We start from the raw sequence: 21,029 nt of genomic DNA on the forward strand, positions 1-21,029 counted from the left end.
CAGGATGGGGAAGGCAAGAAAACAATATGAAAGACTACAGAACCTTAAGCCTATGCTAACTGAAAAAGTTCTCTTTACAGAGAGGAGAAAATTTCTCCGAAGATTAACATTGGCCTAAGGATATTTTTTTGGTTTTTTTTTGGGGGGGGAGGGGCAACAAATGAACTTGATCCTAGAATTTAAAGTTTACAGACTTACGTAAAGTACATATATATACAAATTTGTGAATATTAGTCGGTGCACATATTCATATTTAAAAGTGTGTGTTTATGTATATGTGAATACATGAGTACATGTCCAGTGTTTCAAATATGTGGCCCAGTTTTTTTGTTGCTCTGAGACCACAGCAAGCCGCTATGCATATTTCGTCATGCCTCAACTTCAATTCAGAAATGAAAAGCTAATGCAGAAGCTATAACATATGCTTCAAGTTCTCTGAGTGGGGGTGTGCTGTGGTTTGGGGTGAGGTGAGCTCTTGTTTATATGAAAATCCTATCCACTTCCAATTTTCTTTGAAAACTGCTTTCACACATTCCCAAACATTATTACGACTATCAGTGCTCTTTTCAAAAAACCCAAATAGCGGTTTAAAAAATATCATTATATTCTTTAAAATTTTAAATATTTCATAGACCCCCATATCTGAGTAACTGAATCTCTATAGTGCCTCCAAAAGCTGCTTTCTCTATGATGTTTAAAGACTATTCCCCAAGTCTGTATGAAAGACCAACATCTTTGAATTCACACACTGAATTCCTTAGGACATGATATAGGAAACAGCTATCCCCCCAGCATTTAGCTCCATCCTCGTGAGCACAGCTTACGAGTCAGATTGACTTAATGGCATGAAATTTAAGTAACCTGGCTCGCGACAACATGAAAAGAAAAGCTTTGTGATGTGGAAACAGATGTCCCTTAACACTTTTCAGAATGTGACATCACCTTCTGCCTTGGTATATATGACTTTTCTAAGTTTAAAAATAATTTTCACGTGAATTTAAATACCATCCCGAACCTAGTAGCAATTATCATTCCATTCAAATGACGGTAAGGGAAGCCTACGTTTCTGTAGAGTTTCCTTTTGTTCCTGCTGTGAAGCGTATATAAACTTATGGTAATTAAAAGCTATTCCTAGTTGAAGCAGACTAACCTTTTAAATCACTAGTTTCTGCTCCTTTCTAATCAGAAGAAATGTTTTGGCAACACATCACATTTCAGCTTGGCAAAACGAAGCGAGACTGGGAAGCTAACACCAGGCACGTGTCCTCAGTGCCCACACCGGTCTGTTTCAAGCATCACCCCCACCAGATTGTGTCCACTAAGCCTCCGCCTGCACTCACAGCTGCACCGGGAAGGAGACAGAGCTGGCCAGTCAGGCGCTAAAGGCCTAAGCCACTGAATAAGCGGTAGCACCTGGGGAATACTTAAAAATTATAAGAATGAGGCGAATATGCCCTACTCAGTAGAAATCGGTCGAAGCAGAAAACAGTCTAAGTTCAGGGTCCAAGTTACTCTCACAAACCTCAGTGGCCAGTTCTCAGATCATTTGATTGTTGTCTGCAGATAAAAAGACAAATGCACCTAGATCTGCCTTGAAGCTTGAATTCATTACCCAGTTTACTGACTGTGACTTATCATGAGAAGACACTCCCCCGTGCAGTCACTGCGAGTTCTCTCCAAGGAGTTCCCAGGGGCTTCATCAAATATTGCAAATGATTGCCAGTTTCTTCCTCTGCCGCTCTGAACAGCTCAGTGATGTTTACAGCTGCTGCCTTCATTCCCTGCAGATGATCCGTGACAGAGGGCCCTCACATCTCCCAGGCACAGAGACCCTGTCCCACACCCACCAGCATTCCTGCAGGCTGTCACTTGTTTCTGACAGTTCCCTCCCTTCCAGAACTACTGACAGCCCTCCTGTACTGAATTAATACTTCGATTCAAACACTCTTTAAATATCTTGCTCAATTTTTTGACCCTCCTTCTAAACTTGGACAAACTCTTTAAATATTGTAGAAATTAATCCACAATCTCCAACTTGCATATAATTTCCCATATCTACCTTTCTCTCTCATTCATGCCATATAGTCTCATGTAAAATGTGTAGATTACCATATAGTCAAATGCCAGCCTTCTCTTAAGGTTTCTTAAAAAAAACTTTCCCTTCCTTCCACCTCTAAATTGTACAGTCTCTTCGATTATCTTACGGGAGCTTTAATGTAATTTACTCTACACATTTAAGGCATCCACCTGAAATCTATTTTTATACTTGGAATACGATGAAACTTGTAATATTTTTTCTTTCAGATGGATAGTCATGTAACCAGCACCTTTTTATATAAAAGAATCCATTCTTTACCCACTGAGTTAAAACCATCTAAATCTAGAGTTAATTATCATGTGTCCTGGAATCTGCTTCAGGATTTGACATTCTGCATCGCTGCTCTATTTATTCATTCCTATGATCAAACTATACAGATTTGATTGCAGTTGGCTTTATGTTATGCTTTGATGTTTTGATGCCTGCAAGTCTTACTCATTATTTTTAAAAACGTCCGTGGCTATTCTTAGATATTGATTAAAAAAAACCTTTAAGATCATTTTATCTAATCCCCAACATCCCTTTCTATATAAAAAAAAAATACTTTGATATTTTATTTGGAATTATATTAAATTTATAAATTGAATTTGGAACAATTTCTATTTTATGATAGATTTTTCTTCCAATACAAGTATGTATTCCCATTTGTAAAGATCTTATTCTATACTCTTTAATAAAATTTTGTAGCTTTCTATGTAATTTATGCTATAAAAGAGAGAAGCTATTGATTTTAAAATATATTTATCTTGTAACCAACCAACTTACCAAATTATCATATTTGGTCTTTATTTACTGAGGTCTTTTCAGCTTTCTAGATATTTTAATCATATCAATAGAGAAATAGTTGTTTTTCTTGCTTTCCAAGTTTTACACTAGTAGTATAATTTTCTCATTGTAGTTTCTATAGCCTCTAAGAAAACACTGAATAATAATAATGATAGCGGTTAATTTAGTGTCTAGTTGAAATAATTTGATTTTAGCATTTCATTGTTTAGAACATTTCAATTATCTTACTAGGATAGATTTTTATTATATTCCTATAATATTATCTATTGTACATTAGATGTGGCAACTAGATTTATTAAATGCCTCTTTAGTATCCAATGATATAATCAAATGAGTTTTCTTCTTATTAATAAAATGGATTACATTGATAGATGTACTGATATTGAGCCATTCTTTCTTTCCTAAGATGAACTCTACTCAGTCAGAGCATATTTTTCATCTTCCACATAGATGAATTCTATTGAATACTATTTCATTTATAATTTTTTGTACCTACATTTTTAATTGAAATTTGGTTATAACTTTTTTTAAAAAAGCAATCATCAGGTTTGGTATTAAACGTATCTATCCTTCATAAAAATAAACTGAGGAAGCTTTCTATTTTTCCCCATTATGGCCAGGGTATATTGTTTATATACCAATGACTCACAAAGATTTCTAGTATAATACCCACAAAGGCCACCTGAAAGAGTAACTGACCCCCACCTAGGCTGTGTTCCTGGGTTAAACCTAACTTCCTAAATTTCTGTTCCCTTTCGATGAGGGCCCAGAGAGCTTCTTAAAACTTCTGGGCAGATGCTCATCAAATCAGACTTTTGTAGACGGGACTAAATTCCAATCTGTGTACTCAACAGGCTCAAACTAGAATCACCCTGCAACTCTCCCACCCACTCTTCTCAATGACATCTCATGATCCTTCAAAATAAAAGTATTCAGCGCTCAAAATTTATGAGAGTAAAAACTAAAAGCCACCGTTGCGTGTTTGATAGAGGCAGGCATAAGAGCAAGAGTTCTGCACTCCATTAGGAAACACAGGGAGGCTGGGCTTCTCTGTGTTTGTGGTTGACATTGATAAAGTTGCCCAGCTTTGAAAAGAGAATGGGAAGTGGCCTTATGTAAGCGTTCCTATTTTAATTAGAAAAAGGCAAATTAACACCAGTTATTATTGTTTTTTTCTTTTTCTTTTTGAAGCTCGGTTAAACAGTTTTTCTATATCGCACATTCATAGACAGTGAAGGGTGAAGGCATTGAAACCACAGTTCTGCTGATCTCCATGAATTAAGGACTTGGCTACTTCACAGTCCAGCAGCCTCTCTGCTGTGGTCAAAAAGTTTTATAGGAAACTTGTTTTGCTTTATATATAGATTCATTATCTTATCTCACTGTCAAAAAGCCAGTCTTTCTCCATGTGAACAGCATAATCTTCTTGTGAGAAGTGAGGAGGTATTGATGATACCCTCTCCTCTACTGTGGGAGTCCAAACCAAAACCAAAACCAAAACATAAAACTAACAAAATCCCTGAATAGATGATATAGAACAAGTACTGTAAAGTGCAGTAGCACAAAGAGAGAACAGTAATAGGAGAGAGAAAAGGAAAAACAATGTAAAGAGTAGTATAGAGTTAAAGGTACTTGGTTAAAGGTGCGAATGCCAATTTAGAGAGAGTAGCATAAATGCTAAAGGGAAGAACTTAAATATGCAGCACTTCTGCTTCTGGTCAAAATGTAAAAAGGTGCAAGGGGCTGTACTGTAACACTGAGAAGAAGTCAGATAAATTACAAAATCATAGCTTTTGTTAAATCCATCAGAAAACTGAGGGGTGTCAATAAATCAAAATGCAATGAAGTGCAGGGAGTGACAATCCATCTTAGATTAAAAAAAAAAAAAAATGCCCATAGCTGATATTATTCCTGGCTGAGCAGCAGGAAGAACAGGATACTTCATAGAAAGCAGCTGCACTCGTAAAGACTTTTTCATGAGCACATACAATCTGGTAGGAGAGGTCTGAATCCTGAGGAGTCTCTGCCACAGCATGAGTCCCATCCATCCATCTACCCCTTCCCATAAGACTTCACATCATGAAGGAGGGTATTTCAATGAGCACCACTCGGCTGCAAAGGGCTTTCTCCGATGCCAGGGCAGAAGAGCAAAGGTTGATTTGTCCATGCACTAGGTTAGGCTGAAGCTTGGAACAGAGAAGCGGGAGAGCTGCCCGTTGAAAAAAAAATGGCTCCAGGAATCTAAGGTTGGTTTAACACACACAAATGAATTGATGTGATTCACTACGTTAACAAAATAAATAAGAGAAACATTTAAGCATCTCAATACATACCAAACAATCATTTGACGAAATTCAACACCATTCGTAATAAAAATTCACAGAAAATTAGGGGTAGAGAAAAATTCCTCAATCCGATAAAAGACATCTGTGAAAAACCTACAGTTAAGATCATACTTAATGGTGAAATAGTAAACATTTTCCCCCTAAGTTTGGGAACAAAACCAGGATTTCCACTGTTCCCACTTCTATCAAGATTGCACTTAAGTTCTATTGCGCCGAGCCAGTGCAATAAGGAAAGATAAAATGCACAATGACGGGAAAGGGAAACATAAATCTTTCATTATTCACAGATAACATAATTGTGTATTTATTAAACCCTATAGAATCTAAAAAAATTCCTTTAGAACTAACAAGTGAATTTAGCAAGACCATAGAATACATAATCAATATACAAAAATAATTGTATTTCTACCTATTAGCAAAAAAGAGTTGAAAACTGTATTTTTTAAATATTGTCCACGTTAGCATAAAACATCGAATGCACCAAGAAATAGTCTAGAAATTATTATGACCACACACAAATGATCTGAATACAAATACACTGCTGAGAAAATTTAAATATCGAAATAAATGGAATGATATAGCTACCATATTTACTGATCAATAGACTCATTATTATTAAGATGTCCATTATCTCCAAATTGATCTATAGATTCAACACGATTCCAATTAAAATCCCAACAGACATTTCGAAGAAATTAACAAGCTATTCTAAAATTTATATGGAAAGCTAAAGGTTCTAGAATAAGCAAAACAAAAACAAAAATCTCAATAAAAAGAGCAAAGCTGGCTAAAATAGAGGACTTAAATTATCTAATTTCAGGAATTACTATAAATCTGTAATAATCATGTTATTGTCATGAAGCTAGAGAAACAGATGGATGGGACAGAGCAAAGCATCCAGAAACAGACCTACGTGTATCAGGAGACAATTGATTTTACAATCAAGGTACGAGCTGAATTCGGTGGAGAAAAAAGTATTTTTAAAAAATGGCGCCGTAATAACTAGATCTCTACACAGAGAACAAATAACTTTGATCCCTACTTTATTCCCATTACGAAAATTTGAGATGGATCTTAGACCTAAATGTAAAGGTTAGAATTATAAAGTATTTTGAAAGAAGACAATTAAGAATATTCTAATGGCCTGAGATAGGAAGATTTCCTACAGCACAAAAAGCAATAACTGTGAATGAAAAAAAAAATCAGTAGAGCAGACTTAATAAAAATTAAAAATTTCTAATTAGCAAAATACATTATTAGGGAAATTACAAGGCAAACCAAAAATTAAAAAAAAAAATAATAACACATATATTCAACAAAAGCACTTGCATCAACATATATGAAGGATTCTTAGAAATCACCCATAAAAAGAAAACCACTTTTTAAAACAGGCAAAAGACTTGAACAGACACTACATTAAAAAAGACGAATGACTAATAAGCACAGGAAAAGGTGCTCAATGTAATTAGTCACCAGAAAAATGTAAATTGAGACAACAATGAGATACCACTTCGTACCCACTGGAACACTAACTAAAAAAGATTAACAATATCATTGTTGCTGGAGTAATCGGTACTCTCACACATAACTAAGAGTAGTAGAATAAAGTCGCACAATAACTTTGAAGAATGGTTTGATAGTTTCTAGAAAAGTTAACATGCACCTGCCCTATGATATAATAATAAAAACTCCTCAGTATTTACCCCCTCTCCCCAAATAAAACGAAATATCCACACAAAATACATGTACTCATATGTTCACAGAAACTTTATTCATTATTGTCAAAAGCTGGGAGCAATTGAATGTCTATAAATGAGAGGATAAATATCACTGTGGTATATCACTAAAACAGAATCCCATTCAGGAATTAAAAAAAAAAAGAGAGTACACTGTTGAGTCACTCAGCAACCTGAATGAATCTCAAAAAACATTAAGTTGAGCAAAAGGTACCAGATACAAGACAGCCCATGGTATATAATTCCATTCACTTAAATCTCAACAAGCAAAACAAATCTATGTTGGTATATATGAGAAAATGGTTGCCTCCAGGTGTGTGGGGTGGCAATTAGCTAGAAAGGGGTACAAGGAAACTTTCCGGAATGATGGCATTGTTCTGTATCTTGCCTTGGAAGAGTTTATGTGGTCATATGCAACAGTCAGTTTGTGGAATTGAACACTTAAGATCTATTTTACTGTATGTAAATTAGACATCAACAAAATATAAATATGCTCTTTATAAATACATATCACTTATGAACGGAAAGTAAGTGGAGTTATTCGTGAAGGGCGGCAATGTTTTAGAACTCTGAACAACTTCTCAACAAAATCAGTAACTCCTTTTGCAAACTATGTCACTGCTTAGGCAGGAATATTGCAAAGGCAAAGACAATGAATGAATAGGTTGAAAGGACAATGCAGTATAGATGATAAGAAAAATAAGTTCAGGGGGACAAAAAGAAAAGTTTGAGACATAAACTTAGCCATTTCATATCAGGTGACAGCAGCCACTTTTTCACAAATAGTAGTTGGACCTTCATAAAATTTAGTCAGACATCTGCAACTAGTTATACGCACTTAATTTAAGTGCTTAAAATTTTGGATATGAGTTTTTTCCATTTCCAATAATGACATTTTCCTCAATTAATCAATTTTTAAGTTCCAAATGAAGAATACTTTTAAAGTATCACTTGAAGTAAAAATACCACATTGTGGAGTAAAAATGAGGAAAATTCTATAAACAATATATGTATCATAGTGTAGCCTGGAAAAAATAAAGTCTTTGACTCGGCCTATTTAAGTTTTCAGAATTCGATTTCTTCATCTTTAAAATGGGGATCATAATACTTCCCTCAAAGAAGTTTTATGAAGGTTAAAGAAGAAACTGTATGTAACATATTGAATATAGTGCTTTGAATGTACTTAGTCATCAGTAATCTCAATATCTTTTTCGTCACCCACTATACCGTATCTTTAAGATAGAATGGCCAGCTCACGGAATTTCAACAATTATAGTTAGACTTAAACTTCTAAGAAGTCAAAACATACTAAATGTAAATGGTTTCATTTTCCATAGAAAAACATAAAAACAAAACTGGATACTTTATAGGAAATTGTACTAGAACTAAACTGCCTTGGGCGTAGAGGACACACAATGTGACAAATTTACATCCAGTCTTGATAAGGTCACTTTTTCCGAAAGGTAGAAATGAAGGAATTACTAGTAACTGGTAGTAAAAAAATAAGTCATAGAACATATACCCTCACCTGAGAAAGGTTCGGCGTCTACTGGACATGGGACTCTGTCCTATAAGCTAAACATCTAACCAATTGGAGGATATATTTACGCCAAGGGCAAAAGATACGGAGCACTCCTGCAAAATACATTAGAAATTCAAATTCCGAATACTTTAGAAATTCTACCATGGGCAAAAACAATTTCGTGACCTAATCATGTTTGTAGATTGATGGCTGTCCTAAACTGAGTGTTGAAAGAGCCTCATTTCAGTACCTTCCAAAACACCAGTTACATAAGGAGAGAGACGAAGTTTGATAGTGATGTTCTTTTTCTTCATAAATTTCTCCTTCCTTTGAGTTTTTTTCTGTAGATTATGAAAACCCAGCTTGATTTTCTAGGGCCGAACATTGTAAATGATGTGCTAAAAACACTTCTGTCTGTGTTGTTTCAGTTCCCAGGAGTTTTAAAATAGAGCACACAACCAATATATATCTGGAAGATATCAACTTCACTGTTAAGAACTGCGGCTCTTGTACCCTAACATTGGGCTTCAATTTCAAGCTTTAAATCTCCACCAAACAGCTAGATATTAGAGCAGCCCATTCTCAGCTAATAGCTAATGTCCTCATGGTGGGGAAAATAATAAAATAGTCACTTTAATTCTCATAACGACCCTATCATCGCCATACCCCACCTGTGCGTCTGCCAGAGAGAGAGACTTACTGCATGCAATAAATGGGAAGGATGAAGGATGGAGTAGGGGAAAACAGTAGTCATTGTGAATCAACGGTTAGACTCTTCTCATTTGTTACAATGATTAATTGCATTTCTGCTAACTTTACTAAGATAATCAATCTTAGGACCAGTTGTTTAGTGGAACACAGGAACAACAAATAGAAATGGCTGCATCAAGGGCACAGATGAAAAGTTATTTCTCTTTAAAAATATCGAATGTTAATATGTATGTAAATGAACATGAGATGGCAAAATAACAAATTTATTTGACTGGTTAACTTCAAATAATGATAATAGGAAAAAACAAACACTTAGTCATCTGATTCAACTAACTGATATTCAGCTAATATACAAAATCTCATTGTCCTGGGTCAGCCTAATATAATCAATAGTTGCTAGGATCAAATATTAAAACTACTTTTAAAGACATACACACATTTCATTAATTTTCCAAAACACATAAATGTTCCTAATCTCATTCCTTAAGCCTTAAAAGTATTAAGATTTTAAAATATTTAGATTATTAAGTGTTCATAATTATAAACTGTATTTTAAAACCACTTTCTGCCTCCCTTACCCCAAAGAAAAGCTTAAGAAATGAGAGAAAAAGTGCCAGGATAAAGATTCTATGTCCACGGAGACTATTAGCATATTAATGAACTGTGTTTCTCTTTACACTTCCATCACCAGAGCTAATTGTTAGGTTATTTTAAGGAAGAGGTTATGCCTTAATTAACAGCACTTGGTAAATGAAAGCTGGCTGCATTTAAGTATGTTCAAATTTCACAAGTCTTATTGCACAGCAGGAATTTCAGTTCGTCTAATACTTTCATGTGATAACACCTCTGATCAAGGAAGAGAGTATTTAAAAGACTCTAAATAATTAGTTTCTAGAAATAGAAGCCAACAAAAAGCATAATTAATGAGTCGGCTAATTATCCATCCTGAAAGCATTAACATACATGCACATTTTAAATGAGGGAGATCGAAGGAGATAGAAACGCTAGTGTTTAATATTTCTAACGTTGATGTTTCTAAGAACTGAACAAACCCACGAGTTCAGGGGTGACATCTTCATTTCTGTAGCAGTGTTTCTATAACTGTCCCTTCCACATTCTGTCCTGTCGATGCCTTGGGCTTGTGGGGAGCATTGAATTTGATCATGTGCTTGGAAGAACATAAAACCCAGGAGTTGCTGCTTCTCTTTCCCTGTCATCCTGGTCATTTCTCTGCTTATTACTCCTCTGCACTATTGCGTCACCTCCATCTACCACGTACTTCAACCATCTCTCCCTCCTTCTCAACTTAATGGTTTTTCCTGTTACCTTCAATTCACTCTCTTCTCTGGCGGGGGGCGGGAGCCAGACATAGAGATGGAGGCCTCGTGCCAGGTCTATCAAACCTGGTCCAGATCTTCTCATTTTAGTCTACTCTTTTCCACGTTATGTCAAAAATCAAGGAAAATGGAAAAAAAAAAAAAAGACAGAACTCCTAAGCAAATAATTTTTAGTTGCCAGTTTTAATTCCATTTTTTGTTGTAAAATATTTTTGTCTTCCTTTCTTCTTCAAAGAAGTCAGAAACAATAAATGTAGTACGACTTAAGGGGAAAAAACAAAATTAATAAATAAAGAAAAGGATTTTAGTTAATTTTCCCTTATTTGATTTTTATGACTATGAGAAACTGGGAGGCAGCAGCCAAGAAAATTAACAATAAGAAATGTAGCAATTTATACTTACTAATTAATCTGTAACAGTCTTCTAACTATTTTACGTATATTAACTTATTTAATCCTCACAACAACCCCATGAAGCAAATATTATAAAGGAAGAAACAGAGGCATGAAGAATGAATTTTCCCAGGGTCACAAAGCTAGTCAATATAACAGGAACCAGACAGTCCACCTTCGTAATAAACATGCCCGACCACCATAGCTATTTCTATTCCACACACATGCTATGCGTTTAATTGGGCATTTCTTCTGCAATTTTAAAGAAATGATCTTTTCTGGAACTAAGATGAGTAGAAGTTCCTTCAACACAGAATATTTTTTCTCTATTAAACATCCCCAACCCTCCATCTATGTTATATATTTTATGGTAAAGAACGGAAAGAGAGAGTCATGAGCGAGATAAAAATGCCTAAGTGAAGCACAGTGTAGAGTTAAGTGTCCCCTGGATGAGCTGCTGTGTGATTCTCCGTGTCCAGCGGCATCCCTGAACTTCATCCAGCATTCTCCAGGAACCTACCGGCCCTCCTGCTTTCAAAGTACCTCCTGGTTTGTGCTTCACTGTTGACCATCAAGACTCCTATAGCTCCCCTGCCTTGAAAACAGACCAAAATTCATGCTAAAGGGAGATATTTAAAGGAGAGGGCTCCTTTTAAATCCTTCCCTTCCCAAAGCCTAGCCTAGAGCATTCTCTCCAGTCCGGAAATTTTAAGAATGGCCTCAAGATATTGCCCAGGTACTTAGCTGTCTACCAGGGGGTCTGGTTTATAAGGAGAAAAAGTAAGATCAGGTAGAAAAGCTGAAGAACCTAGAACAAGACACCTTGAGACTTTCCAGGACTTCGATGGAAAGAGGCCAATGAAAGCTCCTGCCTAGTGTTTCTGTTTGCTCTGATGCCAGGAACTTCAGGAAAAGTAGAGGGAATTTCTCTACATATATTATGGAAAAGATAAATTGTCAAAGCAAAGCACTTTGTCAATCCCCTACTTGAGAGTAAGTACAATATCTAGAAAGTTCTGAAACATCATTTCATCTCTTCCACTTGCTTTCTACCCACAGTATCACTCCTTCAGCAACTTAAAACAACATCAACAACAAAAATGTAAACCAAGAGATCGAGCCAGCCTTCCTGAGGAAGACAAAAATCTAGTCTGGGGGCTGCTGCTTTTACCCAATTGCCAGTCTGGAACAAAGCCAAATGAATTTTTTTAAAAATCCCAGCTAACCATAAACGTAAGACAAACACAAACACAGTACAAATACCCTCTTTGCAAAAAGCCAGTTACACCAAAAACTCAATAGTTTGGAAACACATAACTCCTTTTCCCAAAGAAAGAAGTACAAGTACTCACGGTGTCATGAGACTTATCCTTGACATCGTAGACTGTGAGTTTTATTTTGGTCTCCTCATAGATGGGGTACTCAGATGGGAATGTGACACCCGTCAGAAACAGTGGGTCTCTTGTTCCCTGTAACAGCACGAGCAGACAACTTTGATTCAGTAAGACAGCAACTGCGGCCGGCGGCATGCAGTGACATGTGAGAATGCAGAAAGTGTATCTGGGTCTGTTTGTTTTTCTAGGAAATAGTTCTAGTAGAAGGAAGATCGGAACTACCGAACGATGTTCACGGGCACCAAGATGCCGCAGGGCCCCAAAGTACCGATGCAGCTGTTGATAGCAAATGACCCTGCAATGTCCTCAGAGCTGCGAATAGTTTTGAAAAACCATTTATTTTCATTTCATGCAGAACCCTTCTTTAGGGTCGGTTGTCAGTCCATTTACAACGCGTTTAATGGAAATAACCTGTAATATATGCACATAAGCTAAAATATTGACTGTTTAAATTAAAATGAAGTAATTTTCTCATAAAAAACCATTTGGTAAGCTTATGCTGTCCATTTATTTCCTTTCTGTAATGATTCAATTGAAAGCCATGCTCCGTTAGTGCCCATTTATTTTTAGATGTTCGGCTGTGTGCGTGTGTGTTTTTTTTTTCTTCCTCAGATCGATTAGAAAACTAATGAAAGAAACTAAACATGATGGATTTGGGGCTATGAAATTACTAGCTCAGGATACAGCACACAGGACATTTCAATGTCTCAGAATTCATTTTTAGAGAACTGACAGCCAATATTTAATTTTATATTTATATTTAAATATCTATATTGCTGACTATCATTGAAAACTTGCTAGAGTTCTGTAAACCAGTTGTCTATGTAAGTTTCTGAAAGCCCAAATTATTCATTTATTCATTCTTTCTTTCTTCCTTTTATTCAGCAAATACTACTGTTTGTCACTGTGTTATACTTTGGAACAGGAAGCAAATAAAACCGCCCTAAACAACTAAATATGTTCAAATGTAAAATTTTGAGGATTGTCAAAGTAAATAATTTCTTTTCAATTTTGACCACATTTAAAAAATAATTAAGTTGGAATACTACTTGAAAAAGTTTTTTCCATATAACAAAACATTTTACAATTTCAGTCAAAGTGTCTTGGTATGAATAAGACTATTTTTGTCTGTTCAGCTACAGCATGAACTACAAATTATACCAACATTGAAACCCAGAATTTCCACAGGGCAGATTCAGGGCTGTGTGCAGGATCTGGGTCATTCCTATTACAGAAATGAGTGGAGTTCAGTCCGAATCATTTATTCCATCAACTGCGTCTAGACGCAGGTCAGCCCTGAGCCAGCCAGTTCTGGGGTAGGTTCTTACAAAGAAACTCGTCATTCAAAACAGACAGGCTCACAGGTCCGAGAAACGTAGGCAAAGACCAGGGAGATTAAACTGCACTTTCTTTCATCCCAGATGTTCAAATAAGTATGTCTCATTCACTACGTTTGTGAAATATACGTGATAAGGACTAAATAATCAAAAGAGAAACACTTCCTCTTTTGAATCTAACCCAACACAATTTCCTCTTGACACATGGAATGTGATATTAGTAAAAATAAATGTAAATAGGAAATCTCTCATCTGATGAGTAATATTTACACCTTTTCCCTGGAAAAATTAGTTTCGCAAATTAATCATCTACCTTTGTTTGAAAAAACATTGTACCTTAAAAAGACAGACACAAACAGCTGAGAATATAGTTCCCACAGATTGTATTGAAAAATACAGAAAAAGATAAAAAGGGCAAAAACATTAAACAGGTTTAAAACTTCTCTAGGTATTTCATAATTTTCTTTTTTCGAAAAAAAAATATTCATTCCATTTAATTTAAAATTTATATTTTGGTTTTTGCTCTATGTGGTGCTCTATTTGGGAATTCAAAGTGGAAATTTTTCTATTTACTAAAGAAAAATAAAGTCATTTATGAAAAAGGCAAGTTCTTCCTCCATTTGTTTATTCTGGGAAGTTACCAAAGCATGCTTAATAACCTCAGGTATGCTTTCCTATATGACAGAGGACACTAACACAGCATAGCTACAGGCCATGAACTAACTTATTTCGGCTGCTTCCTCAAATCCAGAGAGAGAGAGAGAGAGACAGAGAGAGACAGAGACAGAGACAGAGACAGAGACAGAGACAGAGACAGAGGCAGAGAGAGCACTCACGAGAGTAATGCGGCATGCTCACCTCCACAATTTCCGTGCTGGAGTATCTTATCAGCCCCTCCTCCGTGGGGTGGATTATTGAGATCTGCACCAGAGTACTCAGCTTGCGATCACGGACAGGAGCCACCAGATCCTTGCATGCTGGCAGTGGCAGAGCAAAAAGAAAGAGAAGAAACTGACACCATATCCCAGGGAAAACTTCTGTCCAGGGCTGGAAGTGAACTGAGCTATGGCACTGAATGAAATCTCCGGAGACTGGGGCTGACTTGACAGAGGAAGTCCCTTGGAAGTACCTTACAGAAATAGGAAGTCACGTGCTGCGTAGCTGAATTGAGAGTTCATTTCCACTGATCACATTTGCAGCTCTTGCAAGTCTCGCCCTGGGATCCCAGCTCTAATGCGTGACTTTGCACATACAGCTCAGAGACTTGAGTGACTTTAAATAGTCATTAAACCCTGGGCTTTAATTCACACTCCTAGACTAAGTGAACCAAGTCGGGCCATATCCAGGAAACTGCGCTGTTCCACGTTGGCACTGGCTGGATTAGTTCAATGCATGCTTGCTCCTTACCTAGCTCCTCACTATAGCTGGCCTCCGACAGTCACACTCGGGGACAGAATTGGGAAACAGGCTACCCTACCACAACAGCTCACAAAACACCAGAAGAGGCAGAGCAGGCAGAGGAGGGGTTAAAAACGCCCTTTCTGGGATTCCAGCCAAGTCTGAGAGGGAGAAATGTTGAATAAGGATGGGTTAAATTCTTGCCCAGGGGCCACAAATGTAAGAGCTTTCCCTTGAGACACCAGGCTCATATTACAGACTCTCATCACCATACCATATTTACCTGAATATTTTCTCCTGCTACATATCATTGTCGCAATTTGGGGAAAATTTTATACACACACACACACACATATATTAAAATCCTATATAAGTATATACATATATATCACAACTATATTCTTTTTCATCAAGTCCAAGATCTCTCACTGTGCGTCCTCCCCTGGCACTGAAATAGTAATTTCGCTACCTGCAGTTGGATCCTTAAGCATGATGCAAGTGTTCTCGCTGGAGGGAGTTCAAGTTAGACTCAGGTGGTCACTCCAGGCAGGCCGGAGCTGTGATGGGGGAGCCAAGCAGCCCTGGGCCTGGGTTCACGGTGACAGTGTGATGGGCTCTACGCCATCCCTACCCTGTGTCTCTGAATAGTCAGGGCAGGAAGAGAAGGGACAGGTATATTCAAGCTACTGGGACAGAGGAACTGAGACTTAAATCTGAAACTTAAAAGCAAAGCAAATTCTAAATGTAATTATCACCTTTCAATCACTTACAGATCATCTCATTTTATAGAAGCAAAATGGAATAGAGGAAAAAAAAACAGGAGCTTTGGAACAAAACGGGCCTGGTTTTCCTCAAGTTATACCAGCTAAACGATGCTGGACAAATCATTTAACTTAACTCCTTCTTGCCAGACTTTGAGATTCTTTTAATCCTGTATGACATTTTGTCATCATTTTTCTTTATTTAAATCACATGCTCTACCTTTTAGGAAAGCACGTGTAGAAAAAATAATAGCTAGTTTATTTAGCCTTCGCCGTTTTGAAATATTTTGCTATTTATTCCTTTATTTCTCAAAAAGGTGCTTTAAATTATTTTGGTTTTAGATATTAAGAACTAGTGGCTTAAAAATATGAAGCACTCGCATTTACATTACTAGAAGTCTCTGGGAGTTTGCTTCCATCATTCACCATTAGCTCCATGTCTTTTCCCGGTATCCTGAATCCATTCCTTTTCTGGGCATCCTGAATTCCTCTCCTGCACAGTGGCACCTCTCTTTGAAAGACCTGTTACCATGATTCTTTATTGCCCAACCCAAGAGATCTACAGTTTTATAAAATTCCGATGTGAGGTTTCAACAATGTCAACATATCACCGGAAGAAAAAAAAAGTTAGATTTTTGACTTGACTGTTCTTAGGTGGTTATTTTGATCATTTCCTTTACTTGCCCCATGAATGTATCTAACTTTATCACTCTCTTGGTTTTTTGCTCACAGTGTAAAGTCCTCTCTCCATTTGCTGACATTGACATATGTCTTTCCTTGGATTTTAAAGCTGGAGTCAATTTGTTTCCAACACGTGCATCTAGCCCACTTGCTGCTTGTAAGCTCATTGCTGTCATATGAGCTTATGACACTTTTGCTCAAAATAAGTTACTCTTTTTCTGATTTCTTATCAGGCTTGAATGTGGGCTGTGGTTATTTCGCAGAAGTAAGCAGAAATTCTCCATTTTATCAGAGAAACAGACTCACTTCTAATAAAAACAGAGAAGAGCTCCATTAAACTGAAATGTCCTGTCCAAACCAATTTGCAGACACCCAAATATTGATGAAGTAAAAACAATAATAATGGCACTTTGTATTTATTTATATTCTATATCAAAACATGCATAGAAAACAGCAAAAACAACTAAAGTAATTTCTTGGGCTGCACATATCTCTTTTCTTCTCAACAGCCCAGAGGATTTACTTTTCCCTAATGCTCAGGCAGCAAGATGCCATGCAAAGACCCTGTGATCAGTCAGAATCCCTGAGCTGTATTCCCAGATTCTCTGTTTCCCAGCTCTGTGACAATTAAGTCACAAACCCTTAAACACTCAATTTCCTGTCTACCTATTTCTCAGGGTGGAAGTGAGGAAGAAATCATACCCTTTTCATAAATGTATTTTCTTTTCTGTGCAAAATAATGTTTACTAATATCATCATACTATTATTTACCAATATTAATACTAACATTTACCAATATTTAGTGTTGTATTATTCTGTAAAAGAATTCTTTTGTCGACTCAGTCGTATTCAGACAGCTCCTTAAAAGCTGTCACCGGGTCCGACATTTCTTTGTAAATACCAAACCCAGTACATGAGTCACTGCATTTCATAGAGTGAAACCTATATACACCATGGCTCTATACATACTGAAACTGTCCCACTGGAAGGGTGATAAATGATGAGTGATTGCATTGCTTCATGGAGTTATTACTCATTTGGTCACTGTAAAGCCTAACCTGCATAGGAGTTACTCAATAGCCAATAAAAAAGCTTGAAAAATCAGTTTTCAGAAATCAAAAAAACGTTATATCAGTCTGCCAGTCGTACCTACCACTGCCCGTTAACCAACCAAAACCAACCAAAACCGCTCCAGGAGCAGCCTCCATGATGGCCTCCCTCAACTCATGAGACCAAAGATGCTGCAGGGCTTCGCGTCTGCTGCTTTATTTTGCTTATTTGAGAATTCCCGAATCAAATGTGTAGTAATAAATAGATGGCTCTCTGCAATTGTTCATTCATCGGTAGATTTTTTACTTTTATTTCTGTCGTTTTACTGGCTTAGTTTTGGACTGAGCTCTTTAAAAGTGTTCTTAGAGCCCAGAAGAGTTAAAATATACAAGACGTTGATAGGCTGGCTTGCGGCCACTGAATCGACTGTTCATTTTCTACTGTGAAGAGGAAAAATAACAATATAGAACGGTAATTTTTTAAAAAACCTGTAATTTGAAAATTTTCTTTAGGAAAAATGAAAGTGCGAAGAATGCCTATTTTTCTGTTAACTTCGCTGTAGTAGCAACGTGAGGGTTCACTTTGTAGTAGCAACGTGAGGGTTCACTATGACCAGATGCCTACATGTTTCTCTAGCTCAGATCTGTAGCAGGAGCCGGGAGGCTTCCCCTCCATGAGCAAAGACTCCTCAGTAGAAGTGCAGTGATGAAATAAATGGAGCTTCGCCATCTCAGGGGAGGGCTGGGCCCTGAGCAAACCCGAAGGCCGAGGCTACATCAAAAGAGAGGACTGTGTTTATATCCATCTCCTGGAAAAAAAAAAAAAAGGAAAGCCCACTGTGGCTTGATTTGAAGATTTGTCCCAAGCTTGAAACCCCAGTCACTGTGTAGGTAAAAGAGCCACAGAAAATACCTCTGCAACTAAATTTGGGCAAAGAACCAGAAGTTGCCAACCTCTGGTCCAGATGCTTGGAGCTACTATTTGGATTCTTAGGAGCAGAGCACAGATCATGTTTTCTTCTCACAGATCTTCCAGTATTCGATAGTCAAAAAGTTAAGGGGCGGGCGTCTTCTGGGGTCTTACTGAGTTAATATTCTGTCTAACCCAAAATATGATTTTTATAAAAGATCGGTTTGTGTTTCATGCAGCCATCGTTTCTAAGTCATGCCAAGTCTGGGGGATCCATCGAGCCTCTCTATCGTTCTAGCCAACTGTGGCTGACGTCTAAAAATGTCTCTGAATCCTTCTATCAGAGAGTTCAGTCCCAGCAATAATCAGTTCTTTCAGGTGCCTTTGAATAAAGTGGCACTGGCCAGATGTTAGTCGTTCTAAGACCTGTATACAAATAAGCAAAGGCGCCTGCCACAAGCTTGCACAGGAGCAGTGCCGTGACCCACCGGGGCAGTGTGAGCTCACGGCCCACTCACTCCAAGCAACTGCCTCTCTCCCCTCAAGAACTCCGTCTTCTGTGAAGTCAGGTCATTTTTCTTGCCTCACTCCATTTCATCTCTGCTCTCACCATTCTGTGTCAGTGGCATCCAACAAAGTTTATCCTCTTTCTTCCACAACAAATCCATGGCCACGAGCAGAGGAGATGAGGGCAGGACACCTCGACAAGAGTTGCCACATCTCTACAATTCTGTTCCTCAGTTAACCAAAGGAAAATGAGGCTCACAGGAGAAACCACACCGTGCAGCCCAGAGAGGACGAAGACACAACTTTTTTTTTTACTTGATACAAAATTCTATTTGAAACCTGGATCTACCTTAAGGATCTATGGACCCTTGAATAATTACTCTATCTCTTGGAACTTCTATTTTTTCATCTGTAAAATGGAAATAAAAGAAAAGATGTCATAGGTTTGTTATAAAGATTATAAGAAGTAGAGTATGTAAATTACCAGACACATTATAGGATCTTTAAATTATTCTTATTAACATTAATGTGAATATAGTTGTACATTGACCCAAAATGGATTTTTCTATCCAATATTTTCATAGTAATTATATGCTCAAGATATTTCAGGTCAGTCCTGATTTTGTGTAACTTCATTTTTTTCAATAAAAAGATTTTATTAAATAAATACCTGGGACTTTTTTGTACCTTCTTGTTTTCATATTGACAAATTTTAAAAAATAAAAAAAACCTTTTACTGGATTATTTATTAAATTCAGAAATCATAGCTTATTATCAATATTATCACTTTTGCAACCAGATGGGCACACACACACTGGATAATTTCCCCCCCAACTAGACACTTTCAAACAAGAAGGCAAAGAGAGCAGAAAGCTTTATTTTCTGCCTGCCCTCGGAGGTGCTGCAGGTGTGGTCGACTTGCCCTCCAAGCAGGAGTTTATCTGGGAAGTGAAGTGTTCCTTTACTCAGAGAATAATGGCCCATAGGAAGGCACCGTCTTAGCAACTGACGTATCCCAAGGGGTGATGGAAAGACTTGCTCTGTGTACTTCCTTCATCAAAAAGGAAGACTGCTAATTCTAATAAAATTTCTTTTTCTTGCAATTAAAAATAAATGGCGCCGCGAGATCCCAAAACAGCCGGATAGAAGCACACCTTTTATACTCACTACAGACTCTTCACAGGGAAAATGGAAGACATGAAATCATGGCCAGGGTACAGAGGATGGGGGCGCATTTTGAATAGAAAAATGGTCTTTAGAAGAAATAACCATCTGGCTCCCAGGCTCCCTCAACGGCACCTCTCTTATCTTAGCACCACTGAGAGAGTCAGCCATTCTCCAAGGCTGTGGGTAAGATGCTTAAAGCCTGCAATACCGTTTTTTATTTGCTTTTCAAATTCTTAATGTTTGATCCGTTTTCTCAAAAACATCACATATACATCTTGTTCTTTGTACTTCAGAAAATTAGATGCCTCTAATCAACTGATACGCTAATTTGGGTTATGTTTCCCATCCAATAAATTACTGGATTTCATTATATAGTTTCACGGTTACCATCCTATACCAGTGATTACATCTAGTTTAAATCAATTTACATTGTACATTAAAAGATAAATGCAGCACATAAAAAGCCCAATGGCCGCTCTTCTCTACTTACTTTGCCATTATAAAATGTTTTCCTATTTTAGTTTCTTCTACCTTTCTTTTATCTATTCTTCCTTTTTCTCAGGAATTTTAAGACAGCAATCTCCTGAAGACTAGGATCTCAACCTCTACAGTTCAGATACCCTGAGTGGATTCAGAAGACAGTACCGCCTCCTACCCAGAGCACTGCATTCCATGAGAATTCAATTGTGTGCAAAAAAATGACTGAGTACACAGAGTCCCTGCCTCGGACTAATACCCACACGATGAGAATTTCATAAGCAATTGGGAATACTATTCAAATTTGAATATTTTCTTAAGGCTACTTCTTAGGAAAATGTGGCTGTATATCATGCGGAGCGGATTTATGGCCATTAATATATATCCTTTAATCTTCATTCTGTATTCTCTGTAGACTCTT

General features: G+C 37.2%; 1 protein-coding gene across 10 annotated transcripts in view; it reads right to left on the bottom strand.

Annotated features, from left to right (window-relative positions):
• INPP4B (inositol polyphosphate-4-phosphatase type II B) overlaps positions 1-21,029 on the bottom strand; it is a 557,518-nt gene that overhangs the window by 253,538 nt on the left and 282,951 nt on the right. For 6 of the 10 annotated variants that reach the window (XM_039875840.1, XM_039875838.1, XM_039875836.1 and 3 more), the window contains 2 exons: positions 14,517-14,635; positions 12,280-12,396 (listed from right to left, as the gene is read on the bottom strand). The exons of 2 other annotated variants lie outside the window; for them this stretch is intronic. In XM_039875840.1, the coding sequence (XP_039731774.1) occupies positions 12,280-12,396; positions 14,517-14,635 (236 nt within the window). The remainder of the gene's footprint in view (positions 1-12,279; positions 12,397-14,516; positions 14,636-21,029) is intronic. 2 more of the 10 variants (XM_039875841.1, XM_039875844.1) reach the window with 1 other exon arrangement.

The sequence above is a fragment of the Pteropus medius genome, unplaced genomic scaffold, assembly GCF_902729225.1.
Source record: "Pteropus medius unplaced genomic scaffold, Ma_sr-lr_union100, whole genome shotgun sequence".
NCBI lineage: Eukaryota > Metazoa > Chordata > Mammalia > Chiroptera > Pteropodidae > Pteropus > Pteropus medius.